The following is a 17,783-nucleotide window of genomic DNA, read 5'->3' as shown; positions in this document are numbered from 1 at the left end:
TTATGTACTGACTTGTTGGTGGGCTGAGTTAGTAAGGGATGTTTGTGTTTTCTTGCACTAGGGTTCAAGGATCGGTTGTACAGAAAAATGACACAGCAGCCTGCGGCGCGCTTTTCATCTTTTCTGGACAGTCGGGCAATTGAACCCTTTCAATGCTGCGCGTGTGATTTTACAAGATTTTTGGACGCAGACTCAGAATATGAGGGTTACAGTGTGAATAGTGAACCTTGGATGGAAGAATAAGGAAATGGTATTTGAATAGAGTGATTGCAAATCAAAAATTATATATATATATATATATATATATATATATATATATATATATATATATATATATATATATATATATATATATATATATATATATATATATATAGTCACATACGTGCGCATGGGAGGCAGCTAAAGGGCTTGAGTAAGGGCAGTTCCAAGGCATACTGGGATGTGGCAGAGTGCACTGACTCTTTCTCTCCCTTTCCTGTAGACCATTCACAGGAGATTCCACCTGGCTCTCTTCACGTCACTTCCGGGTCTGAGCCTATGGAAGGAAACCTTGCAGGCTCCGGCCCCTGTGATGTCACATCCGGGCTCAAACCAATAGCTGAAGAACATGAACCCGATCCCTATGACCTCACTTCCTGTCTTCCCCTTTAAAAGCCTGCACCTTTTCCCTATTCCCTCAGTTCGTCTTGGACTCAGTTGCATGTACATCAGCGCACTATTTCATTTGAAAGCAACTTTTGCAGCCAGGAAAACAATTACATGGGTGGCTGCCCCAAGCCTATATATGACTCTGGGTCGAGTTTGTGACAATATATATATAAACCATTGCTCTTCCTTTCTTTAATCGGTATGCACGGCTCTTATTTCTTTAATATGGTGTTGTCATGTACAATATTCACATTTCTAATACTTCCAACATTTACTTTCCTCTACTTTGAAATGTTTAACCAATTAAAACATAACACATTCACAATTTGCTCTAGGTTTACAAAATATATATATATTTGGCATGAACCAGCATGCATTGTAATAATACAGAATTTATTCTAACCTATACTGATCATTTCAGAGAGCCTAAAACGCTTCACGGAGTGTTTACAAAGCCAATGTTGTCATCACAACAGTATATGCACTCCTCATTAAACGTTTTTAGTACAGTAATCCCTCCTCCATCGCGGGGGTTGCGTTCCAGAGCCACCCGCGAAATAAGAAAATCCGCGAAGTAGAAACCATATGTTTATATGGTTATTTTTATATTGTCATGCTTGGGTCACAGATTTGCGCAGAAACACAGGAGGTTGTAGAGAGACAGGAACGTTATTCAAACACTGCAAACAAACATTTGTCTCTTTTTCAAAAGTTTAAACTGTGCTCCATGACAAGACAGAGATGACAGTTCTGTCTCACAATTAAAAGAATGCAAACACATCTTCCTCTTCAAAGGAGCAAACAAATCAATAGGGCTGTTTGGCTTTTTAAGTATGCGAAGCACCGCGGCACAAAGCTGTTGAAGGCGGCAGCTCACACCCCCTCCATCAGGAGCAGAGAGAGAGAGAGAGAGAGAGAGAAAAACAAACAATCAAAAATCAATACGTGCCCTTCGAGCTTTTAAGTATGCGAAGCACCGTGCAGCATGTCGCTTCACGAAGCAGCTGCACAGAGGGTAGCCAACGTGAAGATAATCTTTCAGCATTTGTAGACGAGCGTCTGTATCGTCTAGGTGTGCGAACAGCCCCCCTGCTCAATCCCCCTACGTCAGGATCAGAGAAAGTCAGCGCAAGAGAGAGAGAGAGAAAAGTAAGTTGGGTAGCTTCTCAGCCATCTGCCAATAGCGTCCCTTGTATGAAATCAACTGGGCAAACCAACTGAGGAAGCATGTACCAGAAATTAAAAGACCCATTGTCCGCAGAAATCCGCGAACCAGCAAAAAATCCGCGAAATATATTTAAATATGCTTACATATAAAATCCGCGATAGAGTGAAGCTGCGAAAGGCGAAGCGCGATATAGCGAGGGATCACTGTAGTCCACATGCACCTCTGAGCCACTTTGACTTTTCATTGTTCTTTTTGTCCGGGCCAGGTGAGGTTTCCCGTGTTGAGTCTAATTAAGCCAAAGGGTCCACACCTGGTGGTGCCCTCCCGTCAATTCCTTTAAGTTTCAGCTTTTTAACCATACTCCCCCCGGAACCCAAAGACTTTGGTTGCCCGGCAGATCATGGGAATAATGCCTCTGGATCGCCAGTCGGCATCGTTTATGGTCAGAACTACGATGGTATGTGATTGTCTTCAAACCTCCGACTTGCGTTCTTGATTAATGAAAAGATTCTTGGCAAATGCTTTCACTCTCGTGCAAATTGTTGGTGGGCGGGGCTCTGATGTGCATGTGCCATGGTCGGCTGCTTAGTGAATTGTTGGTGGGCGGGGCTCTGTGAGTTGGCGTGCGTGGCCCGTCGTGCGTATCACACGGTCTGTCTTGCGTGCTGCTTCTTGCATGCCCTGGTTGACAAACAAACTGTTTTACACGCTGCATACAGCAATTCACATCTGCGACAAACATGCCAGCTGCCCGGTGGGTCATGGGAATAACACCGCCGGATCACCAGTCAGCATCGTTTATGGTTGGAATTACGATGGTATGTGATTGTCTTTGAACCTCTAACTTTCGTTCTTGATTAATGAAAACATTCTTGGCAAATGCTTTCGCCCTCGTGCAAATTGTTGGTGGATGGGGCTCTGTCGTGCGTGTGCCATGGAGACGAAAGCGACTTTTGCGGTGTTTGTTGCCTGGAGAGTGAGGGTGGACGCGGGCCGGGGAATAAGGAGTATTGTGTTCCTGCAGGACCATCTAAGAAGAAGCATGTTTGTCGCGGATGCGAATCACTGTATTAACGTGTAAAACAGTTTGCGATGGTGGACGTGGTCGTGCGTCGTAACCGAAAAGTCAACGTGGCTCAGAGGTGCATGTGGACTGTAGCAGAGACGGACGCGAATGACACTGTGTTTTGTGAGTTGTCGCGTCCGAGTTGATGGGCGTGGCTCTGTGAGTTGTCGGACACCGTGTTTTGTGAGTTGTCGCGTCCGAGTTGATGGGCGTGGCTCTGTGAGTTGTCGGACACCGTGTTTTGTGAGTTGTCACGTCTGAGTTGGTGGGCGAGGCTCTGTGAGTTGTCGTCCTATTTCATTTGGTGGGTGGGGCTCTGTCTTGCATGCGTCTTGCTTGCCATGGACTTAGTGAATTATATATGTAGATAATAATGGAAACAAGTAAAAATACGACTTCCTAAAAGATACACTATAAGTATGTATTTCAATAAATAATTTACGAGGCATATGTGTGCATTTCCATATCATTTTAAGAACAAATTAAGCCACATGTTGCACTAAATGGTAACTCAAACAGCACTTCACAGTAAATAATCTAACAACTCAATATAACTAAATGAAATGAAGTGGCCGCGTTGCTAACAATGAAGGCTCATGCTGTCCTGCAGTATGTATGAAAGGCGCTGATTGGCTGAAACATTTTATAACGACTCGTCCTAAGAGGGAAGTGCCGTAAAGCGATCAGAAACGAAAAGACACATATAAGCATGTAGGATAGTAGTCTATGTTGTTTTTCTATAATACAAATTCAGTATGAGTCCAGTGTCTCCAATCACTCAAATATGAAGTTTAATACATTTTACAGTGAAACTCTTTACATATAATACACAATATAACTAGGGTTCACTGTGGAATTTTTTGTTAAATGGAGAAAGAGAACAAAAAAATGTAATGTAAGGGCAGGATCAAGAACACTCCTGGTGTGTTTACTGGGAGAAAACTGCGATACCATTGAGTCAAGTAATCAGGGTCCTTACTGTCCACCATTTCACTTGGTCATTTATTCCATGCGTCTGTGGTTCTGATTGTGAAACAAAACTTCCTACTGTTTGTGTGTGGAACACTTTTACAGTTTCCCCCACATTGATTATTGAAAATAAATCTGCCTTAGACATTAGTAATCAACATATGTCACTTAGAAAAATAAAAATAAATCAGTGATCGTACAGGTCTTCTTATTAGTAATTGTTTTGACTGTGACATTTCCCAGATTCCATATTATATCAAGTCATTCAGCCACAATCTGAGCAATTCATTTAAAATAAGAGCTTATCTGAATGACATACAGTAAAGTCACAATTGAAGTAACAAAGCCTGAATGAGGAGCTGCAACAGGAATCTGTAGAATGGATAGATCGATACCACAGTAATCGATAGTTTAATTACTTAAGCTGTACTCATTTGGTATCGAGTACCATTAAAAATATCAAATACTATTTTTCTGTGTAAGATATGGTTGTAAGGTTCCTGAAAAGACACTCGTAGAATGTACTAACACACTCTCCGCTCACACGTACTGAAATGAGCAGACGTACAGTGACGCAAAACCGCCATAAAGCCACGCTTCTTGCAGAAGCACAGACTGTGCAGCAATGGCAGACCGAAGGCATAGTGTTGTACTTTGCTACTTTTGAAAGATAGAAAAGAATACGACTGCCCAATGTAAAATTTGTGAGAAGAAGGAAGAGTACAGTGGCAAAAAAGCAGCCCTTTTAAACCTTTAAAAAGCACTCATGCCGACCAATAGAAAGATGTGGAAAACACATTAAGAAAATGCAAATCAGAGGGCACGGCGATTTAGCTACAAATGGTGCCAGATAAGGAACATTTAACGGGGGAGTTTTCAAAGAAGCACGTGACGTCATCCAGGTAACTGCCGCTTGCAGATTTATGTAGACGGGGGCTTACTGAAGACTTTTTAGTGGAGTTTAACATTTTGTAATTTACAACTCATTAGTACTTACGAATCGTAAAGTCTGTTGTTAGCAAAATGGTGGAGACACAATAGTATAACCCATAACTGTCATCGCATTTTCTCACAGATTCACTTTGTGTTTTTTTTCTTATTATTAAAATGAAACGGACAGTGTAACCGATATCCATAAATGAAAATGTGAAATAGTTTAAAACCATGCAAAATACTTAATAGCTATGTCTAATCTGAAGATGAAACTTTTCTTTCCAAAAAAAAGTCCCAGAGGAAATGTAAATGAAAATCTTAATTATTTTGGAACTTTAGGGTTTAACAGTATTTTAATAGCATTAGTGAAAACATTCAGTGTAATAAAATATCATTTTTATACTTCATTTTATATTGTTAAAATTGCTCTGTGCTCCTGTTTTTGCACAGTCCAAAGACACGCAGCTTTAATGGACTGACAATGTTAAAAAGGCCCCTGGTGTGTGTGGGTGTGCGCGCATGTGTGTGTGTGTTCACACCGTGATGAGCTCTCACCCTGTTCAGGGATTGATTGTTCTTGGCTTGCACCTGCTGAGGACAAACAGGAATAAGACTTATAATGTCAACATTATTTTCTCTAAATACAAATTTGAGACGTTACTAAATGTAAAGCAAATATGACAAAATCGTTGTTGATAAAACAGAAGGGCAGAATTAATAGAAAATGCAAATGTAAGAATATTATTATTATTATTATTATTATTATTATTTGTAAATGTTAGTGTTTCAAGGAAATCAGTCTAAGTACTTTCATAATAAGATTGCCTGTTTTACATGTATGAAACAACTGACCAAATCTTTATGAAAATGTAAAAGTTCATATCATCTGTATTATGTTTGTATGTTCATTCTGGGTGGCGCAGTGGTATCACTGCTGCCTCAAAGTACGGAGAGCAGGGTTTGTGTGTGTTGCTTGCATGTTCTCCTCATATCTGTGTGGTTTCCCTCCCGGTGCTCTGGTGTCCTCCCAAAGACTTGCATCTTCTTTATTAACAACACTTTAAAATATCATGTAGTTAAAAATGGAGCCCAGATAATCTTGTGGTGGTTCAAAGGCTTTATTAACAGGAAAGTCTGATATGTGTTAGTGATGACAGGCCTGTGACTAACTGTTGTTCACATTTCTTAAATGAAACATTTTTTAAAGAAGTTTTCAGTCCCCTTCACTTTCTGCACACTTGTTTTGTTATGTAGACTTCATTTTAAATGGATAAATATGCCACCTTTGCCCATTAATCTACACTCAATAACCCCTAATGAAAAAGCGAAAGTAAGTCTTTAGTAGGGTATGCAGGTTTATTAAAAACCAAAAGCTGAGACCTCTGCTTAAGGCAGTATGCAGACCCTTAATTCAGTACTCTGTTGAAGCCCTTTTGTCAGCAAATCAATCTGGCTTATTTTCATATATATATATATATATATATATATATATATATATATATATATATATATATATATATATATATATAACTATATATATAAATATATATATATATTTGCAAAGGGTTGCACGGTGGCGCAGTGGGTAGCACTGCTGCCTTGCAGTTGGGAGACCTGGGGACCTGGGTTCGCTTCCCGGGTCCTCCCTGCGTGGAGTTTGCATGTTCTCCCTGTGTCTGCGTGGGTTTCCTCCCACAGTCCAAAGACATGCAGGTTAGGTGGATTGGTGATTCTAATTTGGCCCTAGTGTGTGCTTGGTGTGTTTGTGTGTGTCCTGCGGTGGGTTGGCACCCTGCCTGGGATTGGTTCCTGCCCTGTGTTTTCTGGGATTGGCTCCAGCAGACCCCCGTGACCCTGTGTTCGGATTCAGCGGGTTGGAAAATGGATGGATGGATATATTTGCAGCTGGAGATCCACAAAGGGAGAAAAAAGAATCACGTACCAAACGTAGTTTTTATTCCTCAGCTTTCAACCCCTATCAGGGGTCTTCATTAGAGGATAATGCTTAGACTTACAAGAATCAAAGGCAATATATAGGTGCTTCACGGATTGCCAAAGTTTCCCATCGTCTAATACATTGGAGGGCTTCTTGCCCAAAGGTTGTGATATGGTTTGCATATTTGCAGCTGCATGTCCACAAAGGGAGAAAAAAAGATCTCGTACTAAAAATAGTTTTTATTCCTGAGCTTTTCTATATTTTGTCTTTGATTCTTGTAAGTCTAAGCATTATCCTCTGATGAAGACCCCTGGCAGGGGTTCAAACCTCAGGAATAAAAACTACTTTTGGTACATGATTCTTTTTTCTCCCTTTGTGGATCTCCAGCTGCAAATATGCAAACCGTATCACAGACCATCTCTTCCATATACAGTATACATTTACATATATATATATATATATATATATATATATATATATATATATATATATATATATACACATCTGCGGTGGGTTGGCACCCTGCCCAGAATTGGTTCCTGCCTTGTGCCCTGTGTTGTCTGGGATTGGCTTCAGTAGACCCCCTTGACCCCCTGTTCAGATTCAGTGGGTTGGAAAATGGATGGATGGATGGATATATATACACATTTTTCCCATAAATCATCAGCAGGACATCACTTGTGTTGGACTCCTCTGTCTATGATGGTCCTTTGAGTCACCACAAATATATTTGGGCTTAGTTTTTGGTCACATGATATTGTAAAATGCTATTAGCAAACATGGATTTTACTGTACTAATACTGTATATGCATTTGCATTTTATTTTACAATTTATATTTATTTATTTATTTAGATATAAGGTTTAAGGTTTCTTTATTTAGTCATGTTTACACAAGAAAATATGAAATTTGCCTTCTCAGTTACATCTAATAACAGACAGAATTAAATAAAACAGACAAATAGAGACAAGAAAGGTTAAGGTAAGGCAGTTAGATAATACATATTTACACCAAAAAATAAAGGGGTACAGGATATATATCAAAACTTTAATCATTATCTCTGATATTTCTTATTGAAGAGTCATATGGCACTAGGAAGAAAGGATTGATTCTGGAGTGATTTGTGTTGGTTTTCAAAGCGACTCTCCTTCCTGATTTACTGAAGTTTAGTTCGCCATGTAATGGATGTCTGTCATCAGTTGAGATGATTTCCAGTTTCTTTAACATTGCCTACCCTCTGACACACACACACACACACACACACTAGTCAAATCATCTACATCAGCCCCAATAACTTTAGCCGCATACTTCGTAATCTGCTGGAGTATTTTTGAGTTTTGGTTTGTCAGACTATTAAACCAGGCAATGAAACGGAAAGTGATCACAGACGGCGATAAAAGGACGACATGAGGTCCTTGTCTACTTTAAACAGTTTGAGTTTATGGAGGAGAAATAAGCGCTGGTTACATTTAGAGAATATTTTTTTTGTATTTGTATTCCAGTTAAGATTGTTATACAGTGGGTAAGTTCCTAAGTATTTATATTCAGTCACTATTTCTACCTCTTCCCCAAGAAGTACAATGGGTGAACATACAGATTTCTGTCTCTTAAAATCAAATATCATTTCTTTGGTCTTTTTCACATTCAGAGTGAGAGAGTTGTTATTGCACCAGTTTACCATCCAGTCCACTTGATTTAGATGGTGGCTTTCATCCTTCCCAGATATGCGTCCTATGATCATGGTGTCATCCGCATACTTAATAATGGAGCAGTGGTCATTGTTCTGGCTCAGGTCACTTGTGTACACAGTAAACTGTAATGGTGATAAGACACAACCCTGCGGACTTCCTGTGTTTGAATGAATGGCTATTGAAAAAGTGTCCTGTATACTTTAACTGTCTGTGAACGATTTAAAAGAAAGTTCTGAATCGAATAGTGTGATAAATGGGTTTACATTCATACTGTTTAATTTCCCAATCAGTATATGAGGCTGTATGGTATTGAACGCTGAAGAAAAATCCAAAAATAGTGCTCTGACATACGAACCAGGCTGATCAAGAAAGGTGTAGAAAAGTGTGGTATCTGTTTCATTGAAGAAGTTAATAAATAATTAAAATCATTCCAAATTTTAAAACAGTTTACTAAGCTCCCGAACTCAAATGACTGTGGCGCCTTATTCAAAGCCGGTAGCGCTTCTGCCTCCGCTCCATTGAGTTGCTAGCAGCACTGGCCGAAACAATGAAGTCACTTGCACCTCTTGTCCACTAGATGTCCTCAGTAATTAACCTAACTGCGCGTTATTTTCACTCTGACTATCAGACTCAAATCACCAACACGAATATTCAACAAGCACATTGTGAGACAGCCAAAGGAAATTCCTGAAAAGATTGGTAAAAACAAAAGAAAAGAAGGAAAAACGTTGACATCTGTGTATTACGTTTATTGTCACGTGTCTTATGATAGAAATAAATAAACAAACCCATCCATCCATCCATCCATTTTCCAACCCGCTGAATCCGAACACAGGGTCACGGGGGTCTGCTGGAGCCAAGCCCAGCCAACACAGGGCACAAGGCAGGAAACAATCCTGGGCAGGGTGCCAACCCACCGCAGGACACACACAAACACACCCACACACCAAGCACACACTAGGGCCAATTTAGAATCGCCAATCCACCTAACCTGCATGTCTTTGGACTGTGGGAGGAAACCGTCAGCAGGGACCTGGCACTTATAAAGACTGCCTTCATTGTGACACCTTCAGTATTTTAATAATCAGGCCCTTAACAAGTTTCCAACTGAGTCCCCGTGTTCTTCATGAATTAATTTTAAAGTCACAGTCTGGATCCACTGGACTAATTCCCTATATAATTTTGAACACTTCAGGTCTCACAGTCAGGTCTCTTCTTAATCTTATTTTGCTTAAACTGTAAAGGCTCAACTCTTTTAATCTTTCCTCATAACGCTTCCCCTGTAGCCCTGGAATCAGTCTAGTCGCTCTATGTACTTTAGACCCTACATAACTGAATGAATTAACTTAACTCTGTCGATTTCATGGAACTTGGCCTTAATGTCCACCAGATCATATAGTCATTATACTGGATCTTCAACCTTTAATCACTTTTGACCGTCAAGTATGGCCTATATAAGCATTGAAGGTTTCAGCAAAATTGGCAGTTTGTACTTGTTGGTTGCAGATGGGCAAAGACACATTTTGTTTTCATCAATTCCAAATCATTCTTCTTAGGATGGTTACTTAGGTTAATCTTCTGTGTTGCTCTCAAACCCCCTTTCCAGTGGCTAAAAGGCTGGGCATGCATAGGATCTTATAAGGGCAGGATGGTATGCCCTGCTTAGTCTTCCTAACACTGTTTTGAATTTCACAAGAGATGCACAACAGGCTGTGTCCCACCAAACATATTTGTTAAACAAGATGATTTTAGTCTCTGCAGGAATACTCTGGGAAACTCTGAAGGCGTTTTTAAGAGGACAGATTATCTCATATCTTTCCCACAAAAATAAATGGGAGACCAAAAGGCGTCAGAGTCAATCTGTGAAATTACCAGAAGGAGATCAAGAATACAGCAGGTCTCCGAATGAGACACTTTACACACTTTGAAATCAGAAGTCAGCCTCTTGACAACAAAAGAAACAGAACAACTTATCTTTAAATCGTGACATCATTACTATGAACACGGAGAGAAAGCTAATAAAATCTTAGCTCAACAAATCCACAAGCAGGAGGTTCTCAATACAATAATGGTAATCACCAGAAGAGACGGAGATAAAATCACTCACCATAAAATTATAACGCAGTTGTTTAGAGAGTACAATAAGTCCTTATATTCTACTCAGTTTAAAGAACACAAGACAATCTAATGAGTTTTTGATGCATTACAGATACCACAGCGAGATACTCGAGATAAATCACAGTACAAAAACTGCACTGGTTAAAATAGTAAAAGATTTGTGAATTAATGTGGTCAGAGGCCGTATTTCTATTCTGGTTCTCTTAGACTTGAGCGCAGCATTTGACTCCACTGATCGCAGTATTCTAATAAATCACTTTAGTCAACGTCATAAATGGCAGTGTCATAGATTGGTTTCAGTCTTACTTAGCAGGTAGAAAATTCAATGTTAGTTGTGGTGATTGTACTTCAGAGATACAGTGCATCTGGAAAGTATTCACAGCGCATCACTTTTTCCACATTTTGTTATGTCACAGCCTTATTCCAAAATGGATTAAATTCATTTTTTTCCTCAGAATTCTACACACAACACCCCATAATGACAACGTGAAAAAAGTTTACTTGAGATTTTTGCAAATTTATTAAAAACAAAAAAAATTGAGAAAGCACATGTACATAAGTATTCACAGCCTTTGCCATAAAGCTCAAAATTGAGCTCAGGTGCATCCTGTTTCCCCTGATCATCCTTGAGATGTTTCTGCAGCTTCATTGGAGTCCACCTGTGGTAAATTCAGTTGACTGGACATGATTTGGAAAGGCACACACCTGTCTATAGAAGGTCCCACAGTTGACCGTTCATGTCAGAGCACAAACCAAGCATGAAGTCAAAGGAATTGTCTGTAGACCTCCGAGACAGGATTGTCTCAAGGCACAAATCTGGGGAAGGTTACAGAAAAATTTCTGCTGCTTTGAAGGTCCTAATGAGCACAGTGGCCTCCATCATCTGAAAGTGGAAGAAGTTCGAAACCACCAGGACTCTTCCTAGAGCTGGCCGGTCATCTAAACTGAGCGATCAGGGAAGAAGGGCCTTAGTCAGGGAGGTGACCAAGAACCCGATGGTCACTCTGTCAGAGCTCCAGACATCCTATGTGGAGAGAGGAGAACCTTCCAGAAGGACAACCATCTCTGCAGCAATCCACCAATCAGGCCTGTATGGTAGAGTGGCCAGACGGAATCCACTCCTTAGTAAAAGGCACATGGCAGCCCACCTGGAGTTTGCCAAAAGGCACCTGAAGGACTCTCAGACCATGAGAAAGAAAATTCTCTGATCTGATGAGACAAAGATTGAACTCTTTGGTGTGAATACCAGGCGTCACGTTTGGAGGAAACCAGGCACCGCTCATCACCAGGCCAATACCATCCCTACAGTGAAGCATGGTGGTGGCAGCATCATGCTGTGGAGATGTTTTTCAGCGGCAGGGACTGGGAGACTAGTCAGGATAAAGGGAAAGATGACTGCAGCAATGTACAGAGACATCCTGGATGAAAACCTGCTCCAGAGCACTCTTGACCTCAGACTGGGGCGACGGTTCATCTTTCAGCAGGACAACGACCCTAAGCACACAGCCAAGATATCAAAGGAGTGGCTTCAGGACAACTTTGTGAATGTCCTTGAGTAGCCCAGCCAGAGCCCAGACTTGAATCCGATTGAACATCTCTGGAGAGATCTTAAAATGGCCGTGCACCGACGCTTCCCATCCAACCTGATGGAGCTTGAGAGGTGCTGCAAAGAGGAATGGGCGAAACTGGCCAAGGATAGGTGTGCCAAGATTGTGGCATCATATTCAACAAGACTTGAGGCTGTAATTGCTGCCAAAGGTGCATCGACAAAGTATTGAGCAAAGGCTGTGAATACTTATGGACATGGGATTTCTCAGTTTTTTTATTTTTAATAAATTTGCAAAAACCTCAAGTAAACTTTTTCCACGTTGTCATTATGGGGTGTTGTGTGTAGAATTCTGAGGAAAAAAATGAATTTAATCCATTTTGGAATAAGGCTGTAACATAACAAAATGTGGAAAAAGTGATGCGCTGTGAATACTTTCCGGATGCACTGTACATATTGTATATGGTGTACTACAAGGATCTATACTGGATCAGTTGCTTTTCTCAATCTCCATGCTTCCGTTAGGTCAAATTATCTCAAAGCACAAGGTGAGCTACCACATCTATAGAGACGACACACAGCTTGCTTTATCGATAGCACCTGATGATCCTGATACTCCACACTCTCTCATCCAATGTCTTAGCAGTATTCCTGATTGCATGAGTAGTAACTTTCTTACACTAAATAAGGAAAACACTGAAATCTTAATGATTGGCAAACATGGATATAGTGAGGATACTGGAAATAAACTTGATCCCTTTGTTTTAAAATTAAGCTGTAAGTAAAGACTTTAGGGGTTAACATCGCCTCTGACCTAAACTTTAAATCACACATTAGCAAGATTACTACGATGAATTCTTTCACATGGTGGTCTGCTTATAATTCCAAGAGTTAATCTTGAAAGAGGTGTTAAGGTGGCTTTCTGCTGTTATGCAGCTAAAATCTGGAAAACTTTACCTATAGAAATTCACCAGGCCAATTCTGTGGAAAATTTTTTTAAAAAGTGCTAAAAGCTCACTATTTTAATATTGGTTTTTCGTAGCTACATATTAGTTGTATTCCTAATAGATTATATGGGCACAGAATTATCATATTCTTCAGGGATTAACAGTCTCCACTAACCTCCAATTTTCTCTGTTGTTTACTCTGGTTCTTCTTTGGAGACAACCAGTGCCACCACCACCTCCACCTGATTAAGGCACCATGCAGCACCCTGAGAAGATGAAATGAAAGCAGGTGTCTCAGCTGTCCACAAGACCAACTCCATCTAATCTCATCTTGTGAAGTACGAAAACTAGATGGTCCTTTGTTCGTGGTGTGGTGTGATGCTGCCTTTCTCAGCTTGTTGTTAGGTACTTTCTGGCAGAAGAGTGTAGGCACTGAAGTTCCTTCTTAAAGTTATGACTGCTAAGCAGTCTTCTCAGACTGACCTCAGTCTCTTGCCCAGAGCTTGGCTTGGAAGAGCTGATCTTGGAGCTCATTCAACTCATCCAGCTCCAAGGCTCTATGGATAGTAGCTTCCAGTACAAAGAAAGTTTTTGAACTTTTTTGCTCGACAGAGAATTGATGGTTTCTCATCCCTAAAAGTGTGGATGATCAGCTTTCAGCTCCCCTAATAATGGCAGCTCATCAGCTTTCAGGTCTCCAGTAAAGAGTGTATTTTGAGTCTTTAGCTCCCCCAAAAGAGACAGAAGAGATTCATGTAGCTAGCTTTGAAGGAAAATGATTTGCTGGTATGCATCTCCAGTCTCTCTTTATTATTATTATTATTTTGTCCATCATATCCAGTCACACTTTAGCTTAACATGGATGTCATTTTGGGTGCCTTTTTGTGTGAAGGAGTTTCTACGAGGTGCCCACTCAGCTCTGATTTCCACCTTTTTGTTATCAGATGTAGAACAGAGCTGACCAAAGTGTTGGTACGAGGTGCCGTTCAGTCATTCACTTAGGAATGCAGGTTGGCAACTACAACTGAATTTCTGAATTTAAATCTGCTGTCCTAAAAGGTCTTTGTGCCACTAAATACCTAGGCGAAAGGGCAATACCCACTTTGTCCTTCACTTTCATCCTGCTAGACTGTCCTATTGTGGTGACAACTTTCAATTTTGCTAGTTTAATTTGTGATCTGCTGTCTCTACTAACATTTCCTCCTATGGTGGTTAGACAAGTTAGTTTTATAGAGATCAGAAGTTACAGTAAAATAAAAATCATCAAAGTTACACTCCAATGCTGTGCTTATCTTCCAAAAATGCTTTTAACAAAGTAGTTAGAATAAAAAGAAATATAAATACAATGCACTTTAACATTCTTGATTATTCCATAATAAAATCATATTCTCTAACAGATGTTGTCAGTTGTGCAGACACAAAGATCCAAAATACACTCATTCATTATTCACTTTAATTTTTCATAAGTTCTGCTTTGTAACTTTGATATTCTGTGGACACGTTGTCTCTGACGATTTTCTCTTTTGACTTTTCTTTTTGACACTTGCTTTACCTTCTGCTCCCTGACATGTGCTAAACCAACCAGAATTGTTTCCAGAGTCTTTCTTCCTTTCATCTTGATCTTGGTTACTTGGTGAGAGTTCCTCATTGAGTTTTGCTATTAATATTGCCTTTTCCTTCATTTCCCGCAGTGACTTCACTCGCTCCATCCGTCCCGGCTTTGCCTCTTGTTCTTCAGTCTGAATGAGAAGCTCAATGTACTCTGGAGAGGAGAGCGGGTTTGGTCTGAGGGCGATTTCATTAATTCGTTTTATACAATCTTCGACTTCCTTAAAGCGTTTCTTATTCAAGTTTATCAAAGTCTCCAGTTCATGCTGAAGCCGCTTATACTGTTGCTCAGTTGTCATCAGTTCCCCTTGTGCTTGTTCGTATATTTTCTTACGCTCATCATGCGTCTTTTTGACCCTTTTAGTTTCAAAGATGAATCTGTACTGTTGGTTGGAGTGAATATTCCACTCACACTTACCGGGACAAATAGTGCAGACCCCGTCCTTCATAGCAGAACATTTGATCTTGTCCACATCATTTGGTAAAGAACACGGATAATGACAGGTGAAGCTGCATTTCTGACAGTTAGTGATGAACTTGCCGGTGCCTGCAATGCTCTCTCTTATTGTCTCTGTTTCCTCCACTTCATACTCATAATCCTTGTTGCTCTCTATGTCAGTAATATGCTTATTTAAAATGTCACGGGTTTGTCTAATTTCTTCACGTTTACTCAGTGCATTACTGATTTGAGGCTGCAATCCTTCCACTACCGTCTCCAAGCGCCTGCGCTCTTCAAGCACCTCTTTAGTCAGTGCTAAACTTTTAGCATCCATCTTCTCTAAAGCCTTAAAAAACCTCTCCATGCTCTTTGCACCCATGTCCCAAAACATTTTGTCAACCATCAGATCATCGCTGCTATTAGTCTCGTCATGATTAACAAAAAGGGCTGAATTATTAAATTTGAAAAATAAAGGGCTCCCTTTCTCATCTTTGGGGAACGGTATGTTAGACTCCGTGATGGCATCCAGAACTGGTGGACGCTGTCCATCTGCAAATGTGATCAAAACCAGGATGTTATTGATTATGTCTTTACCAAAAATGGACAAAATGGACTCAAAGATGTATTTCTGTGTGTGTGTCAGTCGAGCTTGGGAAGCCTGAACTACAAAGCACACTGCGTTAATATGCTGAACCCCCTGTGGAGATGAAAAATATTCTCGTATCTGCTCAGTGATTTGTTTGTCCTGATCAATTCCTCTGGTGTCTCCAAAACCTGGTGTGTCAATTATAGTGAAGGAGTATGGAACCTTGAAACAATCTTGGTAGTTCATTTCATAGGCAGTGACAGCAGACGTTTGGCTTTCAGCTTGACTCCTAGATGTTTCTTCATGGATTAACTTGAACCTGAAGTCATCCTCCCACTGGACACCTAAGATGTAGTTGACCATTGCATCGATCAGGGTGGATTTGCCAGAACCTGTTGCTCCAAGGACCATAATTGATGTTCTGTTTCCAAAGGAACATGTTTCTATCTTCTTCACAGTATTTATGAACTGTGATTTCAAAGGCAAAAGATAAAGTCTTAATTTTCCACCATTTATCTCCTTACATTTGTCTTTTATAGCATGTCTTCCCGTAGGCTTTTTAAGGGGCAGTGTCCTCACTTCAATTGTATCACTGGCCTGACTCACACCGACTTCACAAACGGCTCTGTGTCTGAGTTGATATGTTGATGCTGGACGTAACTTTGTGATGGTAAATTTTACACTTTTATCAGTTGTGCTGATAGTCTTCCACTCTTCATCTTCTAGTCGCTTATACTCCACTCTGTACCCTTCTAAGTCACACTTTAGTGGTCTAAACATTAGGGTTACACTGTCTTCTGTTTGGGAGTCAACCACAAGAGTCTCAGGTTTCGATGGAAGCTGAAAGTTGTGGTTGATGAGACGCCCACATTTATACAAATAGATTGTTGCCCCAAGATATTCAACATCAGGGATGGAGTGGACAAAAAATGTTGTTGTCTTGCTACTTTGGTTAATTTCAGCAAACTCAATGAAACGCTGGTAATGCTGTCTGAAATTCTCGATGATTAACTCTTCACTTGGCTCTGACAGATGATATGAGGACTTCCTAGAAGGGGCTTGAAGATAGCGTTTTATTTCTGACATGTATGGCTGACACACATGGAGTGAAGTGAAAGTCAAGCAGACAATATTTTTAATACTAGTATTGTAAATTAATGTATCCAGGTCATTTATAACCATATCAAGTTTCATTTCTTTAATTCGATTAAAGAAACTTCTGAGCATAGTGATTTCCTTTTCACTTTTATCCAGCCATCCTGTTATGACACACTTCTTAAATGGTGACTCTTCTTTCTTCTTCAGAATGTTGGCCAGTTCTTCTTCACTTGCATTACCTCCCCTGAAATTTGTCAAGACACTTGCAAGTTCTTTTCGGAAAATATATTTATATTGATTAAGCATTGATTTGCATTCATCTGCATTTTTCCTAATTATAGGAAAGTTATTGACAACACTGTCCTTCATGATGTCATTACACCTCATGATGTGCTCGTCTAATTCCTCCAGGACTTCCTGTGATTTGAACATGAGTGTCACACTGATCTTTTGTACCAGCTGAGCAGCCTGTGCGTTGAGATGTTTCAGCGGGTACAGCCAGACCTGGACGGGCACAGCTAGCTTGTTAACTTTGTCAATATGCTTTGGCAAATTGTTGTAAATCTGCATGGCATCCTGAAAGCTTGTAGGATTGTGATCAAGGAGAAAATCACCATAGAATGTGAAGTTAAGATGGTCAGCAGTTTCCTTGTCAGCATCTGTCATTTTTAGGTCTCTTTTTCCATCTTCAGAAAAATATTTTTTAATTAATGTTTCTAATTTTTCTTTATTATCTCGGATCTCTTCCACTTTAGAGTTCCATTGCTCAAATACAAAAAAAGCCTGAGCTCCATACAACACGCCTGTGACAACATGGGTGGCCGATTTCTGCTCAAACACTTCTGGATAGACGACGTTCTGATTCCCCAAGTGGCTTTTGCTGAGCTGCTCCATTCTGGTGGTCGTGCTGTAGTGCAGGGTGACCCTGGACTGTCGTTTGGATGATTTGGTGTCATTGAGGTACTTGGCAGCTCCATCAACCTCAATCAAGCCACACAAGAAGCTCGCTTTAAGGGGGTCTGTCATAT

General features: G+C 40.3%; 1 protein-coding gene across 34 annotated transcripts in view; it reads right to left on the bottom strand.

Moving 5' to 3' along the window:
- The window catches only part of LOC114644948 (uncharacterized), a 427,949-nt gene that overhangs the window by 128,617 nt on the left and 281,549 nt on the right, over nucleotides 1-17,783 (bottom strand). For 3 of the 34 annotated variants that reach the window (XM_051925808.1, XM_051925809.1, XM_051925803.1), the window contains one exon: nucleotides 14,373-15,845. The exons of 11 other annotated variants lie outside the window; for them this stretch is intronic. In XM_051925808.1, coding sequence (XP_051781768.1) covers nucleotides 14,485-15,845 — 1,361 coding nt within the window. In that variant the 3' untranslated portion in view covers nucleotides 14,373-14,484. Of the gene's footprint in view, nucleotides 1-14,372; nucleotides 17,737-17,783 lie in introns of those variants that run through there. 20 more of the 34 variants (XM_051925802.1, XM_051925804.1, XM_051925801.1 and 17 more) reach the window with 13 other exon arrangements.

This window comes from Erpetoichthys calabaricus, chromosome 4 (genome assembly GCF_900747795.2).
Source record: "Erpetoichthys calabaricus chromosome 4, fErpCal1.3, whole genome shotgun sequence".
Classification (NCBI taxonomy): Eukaryota; Metazoa; Chordata; class Cladistia; order Polypteriformes; family Polypteridae; genus Erpetoichthys; species Erpetoichthys calabaricus.
Note: the sequence above shows the minus strand (reverse complement) of the source record. Positions and strands in the feature narration are given on the sequence as shown.